The sequence below is a fragment of the Ammospiza nelsoni genome, chromosome 2 (assembly GCF_027579445.1).
Source record: "Ammospiza nelsoni isolate bAmmNel1 chromosome 2, bAmmNel1.pri, whole genome shotgun sequence".
Lineage (NCBI taxonomy): Eukaryota > Metazoa > Chordata > Aves > Passeriformes > Passerellidae > Ammospiza > Ammospiza nelsoni.
The window spans coordinates 101,017,957-101,040,522 of record NC_080634.1 but is presented as its reverse complement, the minus strand read 5'-3'; the positions used below and the strand labels follow the sequence as shown (position 1 = coordinate 101,040,522).

Genomic DNA, 22,566 nt, shown 5'->3' with positions numbered 1-22,566 from the left:
ACACCAGCAATGGCTGTGCTTTCACTTACCTGTACATAGAGATATTCAAAAGCAACTGGATCTCTTCTTAAAAGATCAATGGGATCCTTTGGAACAAAGCTAATCCTGAAAAGACATCTCATCTTATGCGAGCTTGGCCTTTGGGTCACCTAGGACAGCGCAATAATAATATTAGAGCTTGGCAACCCTGGTAGAGCAACTGGGTCCATAGCCTTGGGCAATGTTACCCTGTTCCAGAGCCCTGTGGTAGCAGGAAAAATAATTCTGCCAAAAAAAAAAAAGATCTTTGCCATGGGCAACTTATTAAGTTCTTCACCTAAGAACATCGTATATATAATCTTGTGGAAGGACTTTTAGACTCATACAGGCATGACGGCCTGATAAAACTTATCCTCAAAGCAACAGAATTCACTCAAAACCAGGGTGAAACAGATTAAACAGACCTTAACAAAAACCATCCCAGTGAAATCCAAACTGAATTGAGCTTCAGCTGGACTAAAACACATAAAAGAGAAGAGTTAGGAGTTTGGGGAGAGGTCACATTTTATTTCTTAGGCTGTCTGAGAACACAAGTGAGGCCCAACTTGGCAGCCATTAGTCTCACCTTCTCTTGCTTGTTTTAATCCATGAGGCAAATTGAGAGAAATTAGGTCTTTTTCCTGGATTGTTCTGGATTAAGAGATCTACTCCATAACTTCTGACTAAGATTCAATACGTTAAAAAATTAAAAAGTCTGCTTTATGTGTTGGTCAGCAAAACTTTTTTAAGCATCTAACTCGGTAATCTGGGTATATTCACAGGAGACCACTGCCTAGCAAACAATAATTGGATAATAATCCAAACCCACCATTATAAGTCATGGTCAGCAGCAACATTATAATGACAAATTAAAGTATTGCTGATTTTACAGGAACTGCAAAGAAGACATCCTCAGAATTAATGTAGTTTATGTAATTTATTCATTAGGCTAATGCAGTTAGAGAGTTAGGGTACTTTAAAATCAACGTATTTTCTTGACAAAACTGTACTTTTAAAAATCTCCAATAGAAATCTCTGCCTTGCTCAAACAATTTTCAGAAGTTCTATTTATTGCACATTGTCTCACCTCTTTCCTAAGTATATAGACATACTCTGCACATATTAATAAAAGCTCCAGATAGGATTTTTGAAAGCTCACTAACTGGGTTTATTCTGATCTTTCTGATTTCGGTGAGAATTTTACCAATAACTTCAAGGAGATGGCTGGGCTAGGAGGACAAGTACTGAGTATTTCTGGATATTGTTCAATCACTGGGTAGCTTATACTCCCAAGAAAAGAATGTTAACATGGCAAAAGCAAGTGCTTAAAGGTTAGAAAATGCTACAAAGACTGTTATCTGGTAAACTAAGCTCCTTCACACCATTACACAGACTAATTATAATTACAGGAATTCTGTCATTTAAATTAAGTATCTACATCTAACAATCCATTTTTCCTTTTTCCTTCTTTTTCCAATTTAACTGAAATTAAAAAATATACTAATGTTCTCCTGAAACACAGAAATATAATAGAAAATTTCAGGCTAAACAATTTGGCAAAATGATAAGCAGATAAAATCAGGGTACTCTGCTGATAACTGTGAAGAAAGTTTAACTTTAGTCACATTTCCCCGATCTAAGGAAGAAAGTCACACCAACATTTTCTGTGTCACATTTCATCATCAATGAAGTGACACAATGTACCTCTGTGTAAACAAGCCAAACTTGACTTCATCAGAAAGAGACTATTCCCTGTCACACAGATACAGATCTGTATAATCAAATTGGAACGAAATATCAAAATAAGGCTTTTAAATAAATTTGGCCAGACTGTGCTTCTCAGAATTGTTACCATGGATTTTCCAGCTGTTGAGTATGTTCACTAGCTGGACCTCATGTGATAGGAAAAGGTTAGGTAAGTATTTCTCAGATTTCAGTCTGATTTTTCAAATTATTTATATTTTTGAAAGGCCCAATAAAGCAATGAAATATAATGTTTTTATATCAGAAAATTCCTGTGAGAACCTTATTCTTTCAATCACTTCTAAATATCCTAGCTATTTGATAGACTATATCAAACTAAAAAGCTTGCAGCTAATTCATCTGAGTAATGAAAAAGATGGAAAATTTACTGATTAAGCCATCTCATTAATATCTGTTTTCATAGACCATTACACAAACCTGAGTTAGAGTCTCTTGTTCATGTAGCAAAAGGAGCTTCGTTCCAGATCCTTCCACTCTCTGCTCCAGCATTAGGGAGAAGTGTTCAATACACTTGATGGAAAGCTTTTCTTGGAGTGTTAAGATGACATCCTAATTAACAAAGGATTTATAAAAAGTGCTTAAATTAATTAAATGCTTGGGATCCGGTTCTTCACTGCCGCACACCCTGAATGTACCCAGCAGAGGGCAGAAGCCCAGGCTTTGTGCCTGTTTTGCACAAGTTTCCAGGACATCACAACAATTCTTCAAATATCCCCAAGATGGTAACAGATATGAACGTGAGAAATACATAAATGGGATTGCCAGGAATGGACAACATTCTGTTGAGATTTAACATGGAAATTATATTGGCATGGCCCTTAAATCATATCTGTCTCCCTGGAAATAAAACCCATCAGCAAAGAAGAGATGGTCTTATCACTATTCTCTTCCCTTTATCAGGGCCACGCCATCAAGTAGACAAATTAAATTTATAAGTTCAACAAAAAAATTTAGATGAATGGCCTTTATTTGTTCTTATGGCAAAGGGGTTTTTAAATTTCACTTCTTGAGCTTTAAATGCTGACAGAAAAGTCAATGATGATGACTGTGCAGAACAATAGCTCTAAACTGATGGACCATATAAATTTTTAGAGACTCCTGATTAGCTTTTTTCACACTGAATTATGACTAAGGAGAGTTAATTTGGGAACAACTGTATCTAAAATAGCAGCTAAACAAACCTCTTCACAAAACTATTCAACTAATCCCTACCTTACTTTCATATAATGCTTTGTAAATGTATGCAGATTTATTAATATCATTTGTCAAGGTATCTTTTACTTTAGTGAATACTGTAGGAAAAAGAAATACATTATAACCCATCATTTAGAAACACTTTCACAGTATGTTGGTGACAAGATTAAAACATTTCCTTCCATCTGAAAGATTTTCAGATATACGTAAGTATCCAGATGGATAGGATTTAGTAAGGAGATCATGACAAATTGTAATCCAAGTGTTTTAACATAATTTAGGAAGATTAATTGATCAATTACAGAGTGTTTAAGGAAAATCAAGATGAAACTGGTGGAAGGATGAAAAAATGTAAGTGGGAAGATGGGGACTGCTCTCTACAATGTAGAGAATATAAGATAGCATCAAAGAATTGCTAGCTATCACTCTAAATAATAAAGGCTAATATTATACTATTCTGACCAATGGGGAATTTATTACTTTCACATTAAATCTACTTTTATTTATACATCTAAACTATCCTAAAAGACTGTGGACGTAACAGTAACATGAAGCAGCATAATACTAAATATACCCTCCCTTTTAAGAGAGGGTAATGGCACTGCTTTCCATCACTAGCTCTTCTGGGCCTTTTAAAATATGAGGCTAAGGCACACAGTCTCTGAATTACTGCACCAAAGTTTTTGCTTTTCCTCCCATCTGATAATTTCAGAGTCAGCCCAGGTGCCATGACCCAACAATATGGAAAGTGAGGGCTGCAGCTTAGGTGCTGCTTGCACCCTCCTTTTTAAGTGGTGAACTACTGGACTGCTAGAGGTGGAAAAATCTGCATTTACCTTCACTCACCTGGGTGATGTCACCCCAGTTAAGCAAAGAAGCAACAATCCACACCCACCCACCCACACTGAGGAATACACAGACACATGCAAGAATATGTAATTTATAGCTGTGAAGGCCTCAGAATATATAATTGCCTGAATTAGATGCAAAAGAAATTATTCCTACCAATAGTCAAAATGACTAAGTTCAAAGCAGGCTTACAACATCAATACAGCTAGGTAGGTAACTGAGTCCCCATGGGTATCTGTGCCAATGACTTCAGATTTGACATTTGGTCTGACAGTACATGACACATCCACGACAGAACTACTGAAAACTAATGTAATGTGATGGCCAAAGACTGGTCTTCAGGGGAAAAACATCTTGGAATAGGCTGGTTGTTTATATGCTCATAACAGAAAATACTAGAAAGTAGTCTTGTGCTCCTTAGAAGGGTATGGAGAACTCACTAGCTACATGAGTAATGTCTCCTATTTCTTCACCAGCCAAATTTTCAAATTAACTCAAGGAATTCAATATCCCATAGTTGTATCCCATGGATGGAATGCTTGCATCTACACCTGCATTCAACTTATGCCTAAGGCATATATGCTACATTTATTAACAAATGTTGCATGCCATTTTCAAGTGTGACTCTAGCATGTTTTGCCATCAGACTGGAGGATATTTCTTGTCTGTCTTAGTAACTAACTCTCTTTGCTGCTCTAACTGATTGAGCATGCTGCTGAGCACAAAGGCAGCCTTTCTTTAAATATTCCTGGTTTTACAATCCCTTAAAACTAGCTAAAGCTGGCATCTCCAGCCTTCATCAATCATCCCACCCATGCCCCTCTCATGTCTCGGTGTAGATTTGGTAACCAAACTCTAGATCTGGTAACCAATCTGTGTTGAAACTAGCTTCCCCAAACAGTAATGCTTACCACACTGCTCCAAGGCTCTCACAGACACTGATGATGCCTCTGATTTAGGAACCCACATGGAACAGTGTCACACACGTTCCCTGGCAGACTCTGTTGTGTGCCAGGGCTTTACCTTTTTATTTCTGCACGTGAAATGTGTTATGGAAAGTGTAGAGGGCACTGCACTGAGGCAAGTAATTTATCACCAACATAATCCTACAATATTCCATCTTAAATTCACTGAATGATAAGCTGGATGATATTCAATCAGTAACCAACATCTTAATCTTCTTAGCTCCTGACTTTTGCTGACAAATCATGCTAGTGTTTGGCAGCATATCAAAACGATACAAGCACACAATTTTGATTGTGCTCCAAGCACATTAAAGTCATCACTTCTTCTTCACTGTACACAATACATTTTTAGGAGCAGAAAGATGGACCAAATCCTCATTATTTGTGAACTAAGAGTCCAGCTCAAACTGAACACACCAGTAATTTTAAAGCATTCCAAGTAAATGATAATTACTGAAGGTCTCATACCAAGGAATAGCTAGCTTACCTTTATTGAAGTGCTGCAGTCAAAACGGAAAGATTTGGTTTGTCCATTTTCAAGATACACCTTTAGAACATTTGGCATGAAAAGAAGTGAGTTGTCCTTAACTGTTTCCTGTCAAGCAAATTAGTGAATCAGGTTACAACATGCAACAAGAGAAATATAAACATTGTTCTATCAAGAAGTACATAATTCTGACAGAAAAGCAAAAACTGAGAAGGAAGGTGCTGGCCCAAACTGAAAGTAGAAATATCCATGCCCTGCAAGGGTCTGGCCAGGCTCATTACTGCTGCCCTCTATAGGTTTCTGCCCTGGAAAAATATAACTGTTCATATACATTTTATGTCTGGCTTGGGGTACTCTGTTTCCCTAAATACTATCTGTCTGACAATAAATATTGCCTCTGAAGTTGAAACATTTTCACTGAAATAGAAAAATGGTTTACTGTTTCCCTGAATATAGTGATCTATTTAGTGTTTTCAATCTAAAAAATTGAAACTACAGTTTGTTAGTAAGGATTACAATCAAGGTAATTAACATGTTCTTTATAGAGGGATATTAAATACTGCTCTTTCTTTCATCATTTAAGAAGAACAGCATATAACATTGCTACTGAATTTGATGATTCATAACCAGTATAGCAAAATAAATAGGGAGAAGGAAGGGAAACAAATCTTTGGAGATACTGTTTGCTTCTTTTTATTTTAAAAAGCAGAAATTGCTTTAGAAAAAATGCAGTATCAATTTAGGTTTGGAAGAGAGTTGGCTAAAGACATGAGAGTGGAATGATGCTCTGGCAAATTATGAAAATGAGCTGGGAGTTCATGTCTGAGGAGGAGTTCAGTGCCTCTCAAAGGGAGGCTGACGTTGCCTGAGGTCTGGAAACAATAAGTTCAAGGAGATAAAACAAATTTTAAAGTGGTCTGTGAGGTTAATTGGTTTTTAAATTAAAATCTTAATCAGTTTTTCTGACATGGTACCTCTCTTGAGCTTATGGGCCTCACGAAAACATAGTTGATCTGAAGAAACCAATAGAAAAACACTATCAAAAGTATAAAGACAAATGTGTTATCACCACAAAATTCATTCACTAGCATCTTAATTTTACTTTAAGGGACAAATTTTTCATAAAGTTATGGGCCTAGTGCACTTGAAAAAAGGTGTTTGGAAAACTTCAGAAACAGAAAAACCCTTCTCTTTCAAGCCTGTCACTGCTTTTCTTGCCGTCTAATTACCTCCCTTTCCAGGCTTGAGCTGTGCCTTTGGATGAAATGCACAATCCTTTCTGAGGTTAAATAGCTGCATACTCACCGACACCTGCCCATTGATAATTACTTCCTCAGAGAAGCGCACTTTGACAGGATTGGACTTCAATCTTGCCTTTTTTGCAGCACTAATAAAAGCTGATTTAGGAGACTGGAAGAAAAGATGATGACAAGATATATCACATAACTTAAAATTAAAACCTTTCTTTTCTTTTTTCAGTTATTTCCCCTATTATATGCTGGAAACTCCATGCATACAGCAACATTTTGCATACAGAAGAATGGAAATACAGTCAAACCATTATGCATCTTAAGGTAATCCCTATGTACATACACATAAGGAAACACCAGTACATACTGAAAATACTGGAAATTATCCTACTGTTAGACTGGAGCAATGAGAAGGGTTCTCAGTGCACACAGAAATTCCTGTAGTGTTCCCACAATGACTGTAGTCACCCAGTCTGGTCTGCATGAAGGGACACTGACCAGAGACCTACCAGCAGCCCTTTCTTTACAGACTGAATGGAAAATCTTTGCCTAATCTGTGATCTACTGGACATACACACAAATTTTGCAAGAAAAGTGTCAGTGAGGTCTCCAAATGCAGTGGCATCTCACTGTATTTGTGCACTTCAGAGCACAGGTGAAAACCACCAAGAGGCACCTGCAGGCCATCAGGCTTCCCCTGAAGGCATCCCCTAAACACACCCTGTGCCATCAACATTGACATGTTGTAGGGCTTCATGGATTAGAAATGTAGAAGCATTCCGAATTTTCTTCTGAGACCTATTTGACTTTTACCTACTACATTATGCAATGGGTTCACCCGTTTTCATCCCCGGGGGAAAAAACTCACTGGAGAAATTTGGCTAACAGCTACTTTTTAGTAACAAAATAAATATTCACAGTCAATGGGATTTCCATTTTCAGCAGCAGAAGTGAGGTTGGTATATTCTCAGGTAAGTTGCAAACACAGTGCTTCTTGGCATTGCCTCCTTCATGACGGTGATAATCGGCAAAAGGAAAGGGGAGGCACAAGTGGTGATGATGCAATGTGGCATGAGAGCTGTCCTTGCAAACATGGGAAGTCTCATTTCTATCACTCAAATTCTGACTCAACTAACAATCTGCAGGAGCAATGGAGTAGTCCAAGTTGGAAACAACGTGCTCCTCTGTTTCTGATCTCTGCTGAAACTGCTTAAAAATTTATTTTCTTGTGATGCAGAAGCCTTGATTCTTAACCAGCTAGTTAGTTGTTTCTAGTAACTAGCAGGAACAAGTCTAGTTCATTTCTGCATGCCTCAAATCTATCATCACATTGAAAACATGGTAACTATTACCACAGGTTCAGTATCAACCAGTGAACAAGGAATGAACACTGCCACATTCTCCCAGGAAATATCAGAGACATCCAGTAATCCCTGAGGCACAAAATAGAATCAAGAAATAAAAATAAGTGCTTCTTTGCTTTCACAGTTCATACTTTCTTACCTCTCTAGCATATATGACCACACAATAATCAGTAACTGTAAATAACAGAAAATTCAACCCCATGAACAAACCAAGACCAGCTTCCATAGTCACTGCTGAAAAAAGTGGAACGTCCCCAGAAGTTTTGAAACAACCACAAAAAAAAAAAAAAAAAAAAAAAGGAATAGTGCACAAAAAAAAAAAAAAAAAAAAGGCATCTCAAGGTGGGGGACCTTGCTGACTTCTTTAGCAAGAGGGGACAATATGGAAATGCTGAAGCAGTTTAAATACTGTCCTCTGGAGATTAATTCCTAGGAAGATACATTATAAAACAGTACCATGATTAATAAAACAACCCTAGAGATGCCTTCTCTAATTTCCTTCCTCTCCATGTAGTCCCCCTTGGCAATGTGTTAGGGGGATAGTCTATTTGGCACCCAAGTAATAGACGGCAAACTGTTGATTCCACTGCCACAGGGCAACACAGCAGCAGGAATAGGCCACTGGCTTTCCCTTGCAAGAACATGGGAAAAACAGTGGCTTTCTCTTACTATTCTTGCTGAAAAAATCTCTGTGCTGTTGCTTGCTTTTATTACAGATGAGTCACCAGTCTGGCCTCTCTTGACAGGCAGACTGCCAAATTTTTTCTGGATTCTGGCAAGGTTATTCCCATACAGTAATTCTGGAAAACCACTACGTGTCCCTATTGCTCTCTACAACCTCTTTCTTTTTCTCTGTACAGCCTCAAAAGTCTCTTGCAGGAGGCATAAACACTTAAATTATGTTATTACAAAAATGCAATCAATAACTAAAGGTTTGAACATATGTGGGCTTCCAAGAACCCCTCTGGGATGTGGGGTTTAATGTACCCATTGTACAGCCATGGGAGCACACCATGGTCTGCCATAAGACATGGCACTTCCTTTCATTTCCACTTATGCTGTGGATACATGGGAAGGACTCTGGCCCTTTGCCAGGCACTCCAGGTGAGCCTGGAGCAGACTGTTTTCCAAAAAGCTCCAAACTATAAACTAGGGGTGTAAGAAAACGAAACAGCTGTGCCAGGTATTTGGGAGAACATTCTCTGCTGGTTAAAGGTTTGAGTAATAGCCCAGCATTTGTGTTTAATTGCGCAATGTCATTCTTTCTACCTCTGCATCAACTTGACACTTGACATTTTCTCCTTGGGAATAGAAGTGTTTCTAAAGGATGTGCAAATACCTGGGAAAACAGTTAGGTTTGATTGTTGGAATTTGCCTGTCTAACAAAGCCTCAGCAAGATGATGTGCAGCTCTATTGTATTTTAATGTCTTTAGGTTTGTAAAGAATGCTATCACGTAATGATTCTCACAGTGCCAGAAAATAATTCATTTATTTCTGAGGCTCTGTGTTTTAGCCAAATGGATACCATTATTCTCAGTTAATGACCTTAAGCAGGAAGTGTTTACACTAATGCAGGACATCTATCACTGCAAGTAAAGTATTTGCATTGTCACAGATAAAAACAGCTTAATTAGAGTGACTTTTGCAAAATGAGGGCACACATTTTAACAAGGAGTCAAAATAACTCAAAACCCTCCAAACTTTATTCTGTGTGACCTAAGCCCTGTTTCCCATTAAAAGCTCAAATTTATTAGGATTTTAAATAATTTTTACTTGTTTACATAGAATTCAAAGGAAAATATCAGCTGATCATTTCATCACTACCTAGAGAAACTGCTAACAAGAAAAACGAAGCATTGCACAGAGATATACTTGGAGGAAATAACAGTGAAGACCTAGACCCTACTTTGAACCGTGCTTATAGTGACTGCAATCAATGGGCTTCCCATCAGCAGGGTCAAAACACAAAAGATTGCAGAGCAGACTTTCAGGAAAATGTTACCTTCTCATTTCCTAGACTTTTCAAAATCAGATCCTATATTTGTCAGCAGCATTAGAGCAGGTCATTTATTAATAGATTTTAGAAACAACAGCCTACATTATGAGGGAAACTTTTTTGGTGGAAGTAAAAATGCACTAGGCATAAACTATAATTCGGATGAGATTGCAAAGGAAGTGGGTTTTATTTGCTGAAAAAGCCCCTTTGAGTGCCCTTGCCAGTAGAGGTGCTGCAACAGCAAAACCTTTACTCATGCTCAAGAAAAATAAAGGATTTAGTAGCTAGAAGAGCACAGTGTAGTACTGAGATATCATAAAGAAATAGAATGATAGCAGTATAGGACAATCACAAGGTGAAAAGAAAATCTGCTCTGTAACCGTAAGCATCAAAATTAGAAATACTACATTTAAAATTACAGAATGACTGTAGTTTTTAAATAGTCACAGAGTGTATATATGCAATAAATTTTATGCTTGTTTTTTAAAAATAGTCATTAGTTTAATATAAAATACTTAGTATCCTAGAAAATAAGGAAAAAATTGCACAAGTGCAAAAAATGTGTTGACTTTTTGGTTCATGGCTAACAGCAATGACAAGCACCAGTATTTAACAAGCAAATAAAAGGTGAGTAAGAGGATGAATTACATTTATTAAGTGGAACAGGACATAATGCCCAAAGGCAATCTAAATATGGTAATTCATAGCTGCGAACAAGGCTGAAAAGACTACACTGGCTCACAAGAGCATTGTAAAAGAGCAAGTAGGGACATGGAAGATATAATGTGGAGAAGTTTTACCACACATATATTTGTGATAACCACACGGCACTGACAGAGGATCATCAGGAGTATTTCTTTGTTGAACTCTTGGCACAAATTTAATTGTTGGAATAGTGGTCAGATCTGGGTTCTCTCTTAAAAAGTTGGCAATCTATCATAGACAATTGCATTTAATTATTTGCATTATTTATATTTTACCATTTGTAGATGGTAATCACAGTCTGATCATTACTACAACAAACTCTCAATAAGATTGTTGCCACAACCATTATGATCCATAAATGTTATTTACTGTAACTTTTCTGCAACTGTTGTGTCTCAGAAGTATAACCATGTTAAAACAAGAAGCATCTCTTTCAAAACAGAAGAAGATCCTATCTATCTTTTTCCCATTGCAAAACTTAATGCACAGCAAAATTGCCATAGATCTCAGCCAGGCCTGGACTTCATCCAAGGAGCTTAAGAGATTAATCATGAAGGCAAGCTATCAAATGATCTCTGCACATAAAATCTGAAAGGATATCAAACAGGCAAGTTATTTGATCTAAGTAATGCTTAAAACTTAATAAGGCAACAATCAGAATGATAGTTCATTTACAGAATAAAACAGTCGGAAACTATAATCAAATGCCATACTTCCAGAAATCAAAACTCTGAACTGCTTTAAGTGCTTGAGCTGCTTGGTGACCTCCCTAGGAGCACTGGTGATAAGAACCTAACAGAGATTTGTAGATTGATGGAAAGAAAAAGATAGCCTAATGCTTTGGCTTGGTCATAATTAAAATGAAATTTTAATGTGTTTAAGCATTAAACAAAACTGAATGCATTTAACCAAAAATTATCTGCAAAAGCTGTCAAAGAGTACTAAGTGAACTACAGAGTACCATAAATCTAGATTACATCTACTTTCACCTGCAATCATAAAGGATGGTTACTTAAATGCAAAATCAAACCACACTCTAAATAGCACAAATAAAACCAATTAAGAAATAGCACTTTTGTAATCCATCTTGGCAGATATTTTTCATGCAATGGCAGAAGGAAAATCACCATTATGAAGAGAGATCGATGAAATGTTTGTTGAGACGTACTTCTGTCAAGAAGAGGGAAGAAATTCAGTCTTTATTTAAAAGCTCTTACTTTCCTTCGTCTGGTTTCTACCTCATCATCCCAGTTTTTTTAGCAAAATAGTAAAAAGAAACATGGAGGAGGCAAAATTAAACAAATGTGCATCAGAACTTTTGAAGGCATAAATATTATTTCCAAACTGTAAAGCAAATTGTGTTTGTCAGAGGATTCCCTGCACAGAAGACCAGGACAAGTAGACAGCTGGAGTCAGCAACACCCAGGGGTTGCAAGGCTGAAAGAGATGCCAACAGGCTCAGGCACTAGTGACAGCAATGGTGTGGTGGCAGTACGAGGGCCAGCATGGACCAGACGTTCAAAATGACTCAGGAGTACCCAGGCGACCTTGCAGCCCAAGGTTTGCATAAACTGAGGGGTCTTGTAGTGCTTCAGGGCCAAAACTTGGCTGCACAAACTGGCATCATCCCAACTGCTCCACAGCCCTACAGACACCCCTGCTTCCACTGCAGAAAAAAATTGAAGCTGAAAGCAGTAAGGGGAGGATGCTATGAATCAATAAAAGCCTGGTCTGGACAGGGAGGGAGGGAAGTACAATAATACTGCACAGACGAAATCTGCCAGGCGCAACAGTCCTGCACTCAAGGCCCTCCCAACCAGTTCATTTCACTAAGCATCCCAACCTTGGAGTAAAAATCAGTCAATTAAAGCTAGCACCAACATGCAGGCATTAATCTCATTTTCTAACTGCTCTGTGCACATTCTTGGGGAGACTATCTTCATGCCTACAAGAGCTTAAATGTCCATCACCCCCCAAAACCACAAGTGATTTGTCTGCTGAGGTAGAGCTGGGGGACACCAATAGACATACCAGAATGGGGCAGTGCAAATTCATGTACAAATGGGCATATCAGTACAAATGGCTCACAGAAAAAGGTTTCAGTAGCATCCTTAGCTCAGTGACATCTAGAGGTATTTCAGATAATGATTAGATTTTGCTGCTACTTAACGAGAGGAGCAGATTCTGCCTTGTCAGGCCTCACAAAGAGCTTGAACAAATAGCTGTGAATCACAGACCGACACAATTAAAGAATGGAAGGTACCTCAAGAATTATCCAGTTCCAAGCCCAGTGTCATGGACAGAGATAGTTGCTAATAGACAAGGTTGCTCAGAGCTCCATCCAACCTGGCCTTGAACACTTCCAGGGATGGGGCATCGGCAACTTCTCTGGGCACCTTGTTCCAGTGCTTCACCACCCTCAGAGTAAAGAATTTCCTCCTAATGTCTAGTCTAAACCTACTCTCTTTCAGTTCAAAGCTACTACCCCTTGTCCTATCACTACATGCAACACCTCACACTTGGTTAAACCTCAAAAGATTCCCCTGGGCTCATTTCTTGAGCCTCTGGTCCTTCAGGTCCTTCAGGTGTGTCAACCATCCCCCTTGACTTGGTGTCACTTAGAAATCTGCTGAGGATGCACCTAATCCCTTTGTCTATGTCATTGACAAAGATATTAATTAACATTGGTCTCATTACAGATCCCGGAGGGACATAATTTGTCACTGATGTCCAGCTGATGATGGGGATTCTGAGATGTTGAACAGAACCTTCTGGATTTGAGCATCCAACAAATTCTTCATCCACCTAACAGTGCCTCTAACAAATCCATCTCTCTCCAATTTAGAGAAGGATGTTGTGGATGCCCTGATGTGTCAAAGCCCTGATAAAAGGTATGTGTAGCCCACCCCTTGTCCACTGATGCAGCCACTCCATAGAAAGCCACTACTCTGGTCAGGCAAGACTTGCCCCTGGTAAAGATACCAGGCGATGACTTTCCTTCTTTTCCAGGTTAAAGACTGGAGGAGGACTGTACGTGTGCTGTAAGGTCTTCCATTGGACATGGAGTGCACAATTTATTTGGATTTCAGCTTCCCTTACATTCAGTTCATACAGGGCTTGCTCTCAGACCAGCAGCATAATGGTAAGAGGTCACAGCACCTCACAGAGTACTACTACACTTTGCTGTCCACTTTCAAGGGCTACACATAGGTCCACTACAGCACATGCCCTTTCTTCACCTGACATTTACAGACAAGAATTAAGCCTGTCAATGGATGAAACCTGTATAAAAAAGAAAAGTGTGTGAGGATTTCTTTTCCCCCATCATATATATATATTCACTCTGACCTAAACCACTGGCTGTAAACCAGCAAGCTTTAAAGGCAGATAGGCTCTTTATTTAGTCAGACCACACCTCATTTTCATTTAAGGTGACTGATATTGGCCTGATCCCAGATCACCCTCCTGACAGAGGTCTTACTGCAGGGTAGCAGCCCCTGCCCATTTTTGCTGTGGAATGCTTGCTTTTTCCCCATGAATTAGGTGCAGTGCAGACTGGCTTCTAGAAAGGTGCAGGACAAGTAAAGCTGCATGGCCACCTCAAAACTAACCAGAAAGGCTAATGACTAGTACAAAGACATACAGTTGCATTCTCAAGATGTACATTTTGGCAGCTTCATCAGATAAACTTGTTTTCAAATCTTTGTGTCAAATCCACGTCATCTCTTATTCTTGCATGAAATGGATGCAATTATCCTTTCTTAATGAAAACTGCTGTGTATCAGGCTAAACAACGGGGAGCCAAATGGACCTGCTGAATCTGAATTACTCCTGATGCATGGCTGAGGCCCCTCAGCAGCCTGCAGTGTCCACATGGCTGCGCATGGACAGATGAGTTTCCTCCCCTGGCTTGCTTTCTCCTCTTTTTTCATGGGAGATGGGTTTGAGGTCATGAACCCACTCCCACAAACCACTGAGTGAGTTGCAAAGTCACATTGCATCAACCAGCTCTGAATGGGCTGCAGTTTCTCCCAGTCCATTCAAGGAAACTTCACATGGGTGTCTGTCTGTCTCTGCTCTCCCTTTGCCTCCACAGGCTGAAGATGCAGACAGAGCCCTCCATTAGATAAAGTACAGCTGCTTTGCTGCAGCAGTGTAACTTTGTGGGACCAGGGCAGAATCAAGAAAAACCCAGGAACTGCAGCAAACAAGAAATTGAAGCAGAACTCAGAATTCTGCTCTATCACTATGACTTTAAAGACTGTTATTTTTTAATTTACTAATGTAGCCTTTGAGTAGAGGACACAGTAATGCCATCTTAACACCACCTTTAATAGACACAGCCCTTATTGCACTTACTTCTTTTTATTGCACAGATAATGCAGGGACACAAGCAGAATATGGGCAGAAAAAGAAGCTGCTATGTTGCTAGGAAACTAATTCAGAAAACATTGACAATACTTACAGGGTAAGGTTGAACAACAGTGAGGAGGATCGATTCTTTGCAGCTTCTATAAAAAGAAAAAACAAAACAAAATCAAGTAAAGAGTCATTCTTTTATTCACTATTGATAACCTGCTTTTCTTTTTAATGGAGAAAACTGCATTAATATGGAAGAATGTTCATTACAATGACATACCAGAGTAGTACAGAGATTAATAATATGCCAAAATAATGACATATATTACAAAATAAGTTTTTTCCAATCTAATAAATTGAATTGGCCTAACAGTGCGGTTTCTGCTACAAACTTTTTGCTTCATCAGAGAAACCTGCATGCTGCAACAATGGTTGTCTCTAGCAAGAATGAAGTAACCTTTGATTAATTGCATTGGTTCAGCATCTGTAGTCCATTAATTTCTTTTACCTACTTTACAAATGCAAGTCACTTTTATACCACCTAGCTCTTGTACACTTCAAGCCAAATCTTTTTGAAACAGCAGCATTCTTTTTTAAAACAAAAATGAGGACAAAATTTAACCTCCATTCCTTCTCTAGCTCACCTTTTTAAATGGGTGGGAAAAGACTAATGTTTGGTGAATACTCCCATTAGAATTTTAAGTTTTTACAGAATTGCTAAGGAAAGGTTTTTCTTTCAATTTAAACAGCTCTTCTTTATGATGAAAAACATAGTAAATGCAAAACATATGAAAATCTCTAAAAATCCACAACTGATTTACAGGATAAAGAGAAGAAATTATTACAAATCTTGATGTGACCAAGTGGCCTAGACAAATAATACATATATTTTAATTATTGGTGGGTAGATGGGGGTGGTGGGTAACTGTGGAAAAGTAAAGTGGAAGGAAGGAAGAAAAGACAATCACAGTCTATAGCTCTTGTATTATCTTTTGATCAGATGGTTGCAGTGGGTGATATTAGTTAAGAAAAGGTCAGCTGCCATTTTGTTGAGATAGAATTAAATTTCTATTGGTTTTACTACTTTAAAACATAAATTATTTATTTATGTGAGTTACCACCTGGCTAAATTGACATGGAACTGATTTTGCATGCCTGACCCCTTGAGCAGAACTAACTAAAAAAAAAAATCATACTGTATTGGTTGCATATAGGGTCACCTTATAGGAAAAATGACAACACTGATATGCAACTTAAGAAGCCAAAAGGCAAAAAAAATGGAGGAGAGAATGAAGGCCTAGTCAGAAAACTATTCTGGAAAGTCAGTCTATACTTGATGAAGCAAACACATTATTAAATGCCAACAGGGATAACAAACTCTACTTTTGCCAGAGCCATCAGTCATGTAAGGAGCAAAGTCTAATCTAATACCATGTAACTAAAAAAAAATTGCTAGAGCTTCAATTTTTTACTTCTTTTATTAGATATTTGCATTATTACCACATCTTTTGGGAATCTACAAATGCATGTTAAGAAAGGTAATTTATTTCAAGAACTTCATAATCTCTGTGCTATCCACATCTATCCAATTATGATTGCTATATTAACCTAGGCAGGTTAGTAGACAGAAAGGCTCACAGTTGTTAGTTTGGGACAAACTGCAGCACTGGGATAACTGCACCATGACCAAGTGATCCTTTCAATTACTTTGAACTCACTACTTTATGTTTCTCATGCTGTGTATGATTACCGCCACCACCTCTGCCTCCTGCAGTCCAGCTATGCTAGAGAGTTGTCTTTAAAAATAAAATCAGCTTCTCCCGAAAATGCTTTTCAGCTATTCATTATTCTTGGATTAAACCTGTCCAGGTGTCAGGCTAGGCAAGATTCATGCTAGATTAGAAAGTGTTTTGTTTTTTTTAACTAAAAGATCAAAAGGTATATCTGGTGGAAAAGACTTTCTTGTAGGATAAACACTTGCATTGGAAGGATGCTAGACTGAACCATACACTCAACATTTAAGGTTATAATAAGACCCTTTGGAGTATCTTCTTAGTTTCACCCTGAAATGTCTTTCCTAACGTGCCTAAATTAAAAAAAAAAGCCTATATTACAGTTATTTTAATACCTTTCATACTCACTTAACAACTACCCAATTATTTCTGTGCTCTTTTAGAGTCACTTAAGACCAAACATCTGCACTACCAGCTTAGAAAACAAGCTGCTGACTTTTTGAGCGCTCTGCCATCTCACTGGCTAACACCAACATCACAACAAAATATCTTCATGTTTCTTTCATTTCCTGGCATTAGAATCAAATAGTGATAACAAGGCTGAAAAAGCTGATGGGAATTTGTGATTCATCTCTCTGTCCTTCTCCATGTCCTGCGTGGTGATTATATTTGACCATTCTCACTACTCCTCACAGCTACTTGGGCTGCAACAAGAAGAGAATATAGATGGTTTGAGAATCAAATCATGTCTATTATAAAGGTTAAAGTTGCGTTACTAAGTATCAGGCATCTCGAGCTGCATGAGGCATTAACATTCAGCTACAATGCCAGCCTCTGTGAACTTGAGGCTGGAAATCACTGCCTCTCCTCTGCTTCTTGCTAGCTGGAAGAGAGGAAGGGCAAAGGCAGGTGAGGGACATGGGGGAATCCCAGGATCTGAGCAAAACAGAGTAAGTGGGTCTGTTATTCATATGCATCCTACAGCAAATATAGCATATAAATAGAAAAAAATGTATATGTTGCTCTTAAGAAGGAGAAATGAAAAATTGCTTATGCTAATTTTAAAGCTTTTAGCAGTTTTACATACTAGAGGAATACTTGGTTTCTTTCACACTGAGGATGAACAAACAAAGAATTAATTAAAGCTATAATAAATAATTTTCAGGAAATACAATTCAGAAAAATCTTCTAACCATAACTTAGCTGTTTCATTCACAATGAACAATAAATTCTGAAACTCTTGTTCTGAAACACTTTTCTCTGCTATATTAAAATTATCTGTTTCAATTTGGGTCTCACTATTGATAAGAAAGACCTGAATTCCACAATTGTGGATTTTGATGCCATAATCTGCAGTATGTTTACCCTACATTTTTGAAGTAAGGAAATGGAAATCAATGGGTCAAAAGCTAACTAAAAAATCTAACAGGTTACCTCAAATGCCCTATTCAAAGCTAAGGAAAGTGGAAATTATCTTTTAGTATTATGAATATTAACACAGTATTAATGAGCAAAGGGTTTGCAAAGTCACTCTATTGTAGTACATTTGAAATTATTTCATAGAATGAATCACAGGGTTGGCAGGGACCTTAAAATAATTTAGTTACAACTAAGGATCATTTTTTATTTGAGTTGTATATACATTTTTAGATAAAACCTGTTTTGTGGTACTTATATTCACCTAGGGAAGTTACAAATTTCACTTCCCCAGGGTTTTATCATGAGCAACAATTCCTGTGGAAGAGTTTTCCCCAGAGATCCAGGCATACTTATTTCCAGAGATGGAGATATCCTCTGGAAGGACCTTGGTGGGACAGAGTTGACCCAATTTAAGGCAGTTTCCTCATTCTCAGTTGTTATTACACAGCACAGACACACAGAGTGAGCCTTGAGGTCCTTGATGATGCCAAGCTGCCTGAGTTGCCCTGGGGCACCTTGATAAACTATCAGTACTCAGACAAGCTCAGTACTCATGGGCACCCATGAAACAATGTGGAGGATCCAGGGTGAAAGGCTTTAAGAAGGGTGTGCTGGGCTGGTTTTGCCACAGGAGATGCAGCGCTGTGCAAACAAAAACACCCAAGCTAAAAGCCCTCAGCACCAGACAATCCTCCAGCAAGAGCCATGGCATGTGGGGCTCTTCCTTTTCCAAAGGCAACCCCACAGAACACAAACTGCAGGCAACAGTTCCATGACTCTAATTGACAAGTACAACAGATTAAACCAAGCTGGAAGCCATGCTACTGTGGGCAGATACCTTTTGTTCTTTTAATTACATCTACCCATAGATAATCACTGTTTTAGCAGCAGGTGAAGAATCAGACCTCTCCATGTCTAGGACGATGTTTTCTAGAATTTTTTTTCTGAACACAGAAAATTATACTTTCTCTGGAGGTTGCCAGTACCTGGAAGAACCAACTTCTGGAAAAGTGGTAATGGGATTTCAGTCTCTGCCTTTTCAGCTGACCCTTGGGAACTCTCTCTGAAGATCCTGTACACAGTGAGAGATGGCATTCCTGCCATCACACCATGCAGGCAAGGAAAGGTACACTACACATGGCATTACATCCCCAGCTCCATCTCAGAAGACAGTTGCAGGAAGCATAGCAGGAGGCTCATAATATAAGGTACACCACAACAGAGTTGAGGTCTGGGGTCCCAATTTAGGGAGGACAGGTAACACTGCATGAAATAGAGTCACAGAAGAAGTCATATGAAGAAGTCACAGAGAAGTCATATGAGAAGCGTCATATGAGGCCAAGGTACAAATCTTTGGGTTCAGACACATGAAGAACAACTTCAGAGATGAGCATCAACTTGGACACTGTTTTCTGGAGATGACAGAGCACAGAATACAAAGACCATAGTGTCCAGGTCTTATTTTTGGAGATCAGAATGGTGCATTGTAATCCCTGGTATCAGAAGGCAGAGACATCACAATCACATTTGGAAAGCTGTGGCTGCCCTGTCTGCTGATGTTAATGATATTACCTGTCCTTAGCCTTGCTGTCAAAGGAGTGAAATACTTTTGACATCCAAGCAACTTCAACTTGTGAACTCCTGAACCCTACACTTTAATTTGCATATCCTGCTGCTTCACAAAGTCATTAAAATTTAAGTGTGCCATCAAATATCTGAGGGCTTGCAACAGCAAAAGCAATCTGCACAAGAACTTGGGAATTTTGCAAGAATCCTGATTGAATGCCTGAGCCCTAAAAACTGTGTATGTAATGGATGCTTGAAACAACCACTGACACATAAAGTATAAAACATATAAGGATGGGATTATTACAACACTGCAGGATCAAACAGCAGCAGAAACACAGCTGAATGAAAAGATGCTCAGATTCAAACATAAATAACTTCAATAATAGCATACTGAAAATTACTGTCAAAGCAAATTGTGTTCTGTATAAATGTTCTTTATTTTAAAGGCCTGGCATGGTGTGAAAGTCAATCTTTAAAATTGTCACAGTCTGCTGCTGGCACTAATTGGAACCCTTGTTGGCAATCTCTGTGAGGGGTCAAGGAGTGAATGTGTCTGCAGGCTGAATTACACTCGCTTCCTCCAACAAAAGTGGTCCCTTCAGAACAGGGCTGTGGCACACTGGTGGGCTTTCATACAGCAGATGCCATCTCAGATACCTCTGCAATAAAGGCTTTGAGAATAAAGAAGCCTCCTCTTCTTTAAAGCTGTTCATCTGTCAAGCTTTCACAGGTACCAGATTCACACTGTTTCCTCCTGTACTAGCACTGTGGGAAGGTAAGCCCTATAAAGTTGTTGAATTTCAGTGCTGTATGACAACTATATTTACCTCTTATCAAAATAAACCCTCCTCTCACAAATACTCAAGGTTTTCCAGTTGCTCATATTTTCAACTTTAAGGCTGTTAAAACTTCATAACTGAGTTACCAAAATGTTGGTCAAACAGTAAATACCTGTGTATGCTGTAAATACCTGTGTATGCTGTTAGAGGAGGGCTTTGGCCAGGCTGCTTGAATACCAGCAGCAGTGTTACACTGCTGAGCAATGTTACCTGCTCCTTACTACACTGGAATTCAATTAATTCTTTAGTGCACCTCGAAGTATTGGTGATATTCAGAAAACTTGACATAGACAAAGGTGCCTTCTTTAGAAAATCATTTTCCTACTTACACAGATTTATGATGGCCTCCCTCAACCCCTGAGAGCACTTGGGGTTAAACTTCAAGACAGAACCAATAACATATTAGGAGTTACTACACTGGAGTTCTCTCATCCAACAGAAGCAGTATGTGCTTATTTTGGTCAGTGCATCAAAAAACAACCCAACAGCCAGATGAGCATGTGTGTGTATCCGATGCACTGAGACTGACACCAATTCCAACTGTTGGCATACCACTGCCAACACCATTACCACGTCAATTAATCCATGCTGCATGGAGATGCCATACAGCCAAGGAGAAAAATGCAGTGCTTATTCCCCTATTAATTAATTGTTCAGCTGTCCTCTTCTAATTAGACTTTCTACACATTAGTTTTAAAGGATCAAAGGCAAACAAAATGAGATAATATTGGTCTCTCAGGTCACTCATCCAGGCCAACATTCCAGTGCTAGTTTCCTCTATCATTAACTGCCAAAGTCTCAAAAGCTCTGAGGAAACGTTAATTTTCAAAGTGTAATGAAGAAAATGAATATGAGGCAGTCCCAAGATGTCTATTGATGGAGTATCTTGAGAAGCAGTTCTATGGAGCTTTAATACAATACTAGCAAAGTAAAATATTTACAGAAGAGGTTGGTCTCACCATGGAAAGGTCAGTTGTAGTCTCCTGAAAATTTCTCATCTTTATTTGTCAGACTGTGCTGTTTCCATTAGACTGCAATTACTTTTAAATGGCATTTGTGTGAGCATTTTGTGCAAGCCCTTTTGGACAGTTTCTAAGTCAGCTAAGTGCAATTCTGCTCTCCATTCAGCAGCTGTCCATGCACGGATCCAGCAGACACACAACACCTGCCCACTGCTCACAGTGTTCAGGGATGTTAAACCCACAACGTCAGTCTGGGTTCACTCATTCTTTGCACTGGCATTCTCACTGAGGATGTCCAGGAACTTGGGCTGTAACAAAACACCAAAGCTCCAGAACAAAATGCTCAACATTGTAAATTCTAACCATTCAAAAAAATCTACCCTAAAGCTGATATGATAGACTATGCTTTGAAGGAGTGGCATGAACCATTCACCTGCGGAAGCCACCAGAGACCCTCATAACCAGCAATGGTTACTAAATACATTCCCAACTACTTTGTCATTTCTTATGGTCAGCTTTCAAAAACGGAGCCATCATGATATTTCTATAGTAGCATACATTTTCATATAAAGTTTAATTTAAAAAATGCTAAATGTAATAACAACATCTTTCTGTTTTCTAAAATAACTTCTAAATTTTTGTAAATATATATGGATGGTTAAACTGAGTTCAGAGTTCACTTACTCAGGAGGAGAAAGAAAAGAAATACAACATCTTGAGAACATATCTGTAGAGGTCTCTCATGTTCCTCTACATTATCTGAATTAGAATAAAAGAAATTTTCTTATGCTCTCCTGAATTTCCAGCACTGTTTAGACACCTTGGTGCAGCCACACAGTCTCTTGAATTTTTATTTCATTTTTGTTTCAATAGTGGAAACAGATAAAATAATGAAGGTTAAAGCTGAAGGGTATTATGAGACAACTTTTCAAACCGTGGAAATTGGTGTTACTCCATTACTTATCTCAGTATAACACAGAGATTATCAATATGGTCTAGCAATTGAAAAGGATGTTTCAGGGAGTAAATATAATTCACATAATGAAGCATTCATATAATGAAGCCTTGTTGATTTCTTCTTCTTTCTTTCTT

The 22,566-nt window shown here is 38.4% G+C and overlaps 1 protein-coding gene across 1 annotated transcript in view; it reads right to left on the bottom strand.

Annotated features, from left to right (window-relative positions):
* The window catches only part of FRMPD4 (FERM and PDZ domain containing 4), a 292,708-nt gene that overhangs the window by 15,575 nt on the left and 254,567 nt on the right, over positions 1–22,566 (bottom strand). The window contains exons 5-9 of the mRNA XM_059466925.1: positions 15,059–15,104; positions 6,583–6,687; positions 5,278–5,385; positions 2,200–2,331; positions 30–149 (exon numbers count right to left, since the gene is read on the bottom strand). Coding sequence (XP_059322908.1) covers positions 30–149; positions 2,200–2,331; positions 5,278–5,385; positions 6,583–6,687; positions 15,059–15,104 — 511 coding nt within the window. The remainder of the gene's footprint in view (positions 1–29; positions 150–2,199; positions 2,332–5,277; positions 5,386–6,582; positions 6,688–15,058; positions 15,105–22,566) is intronic.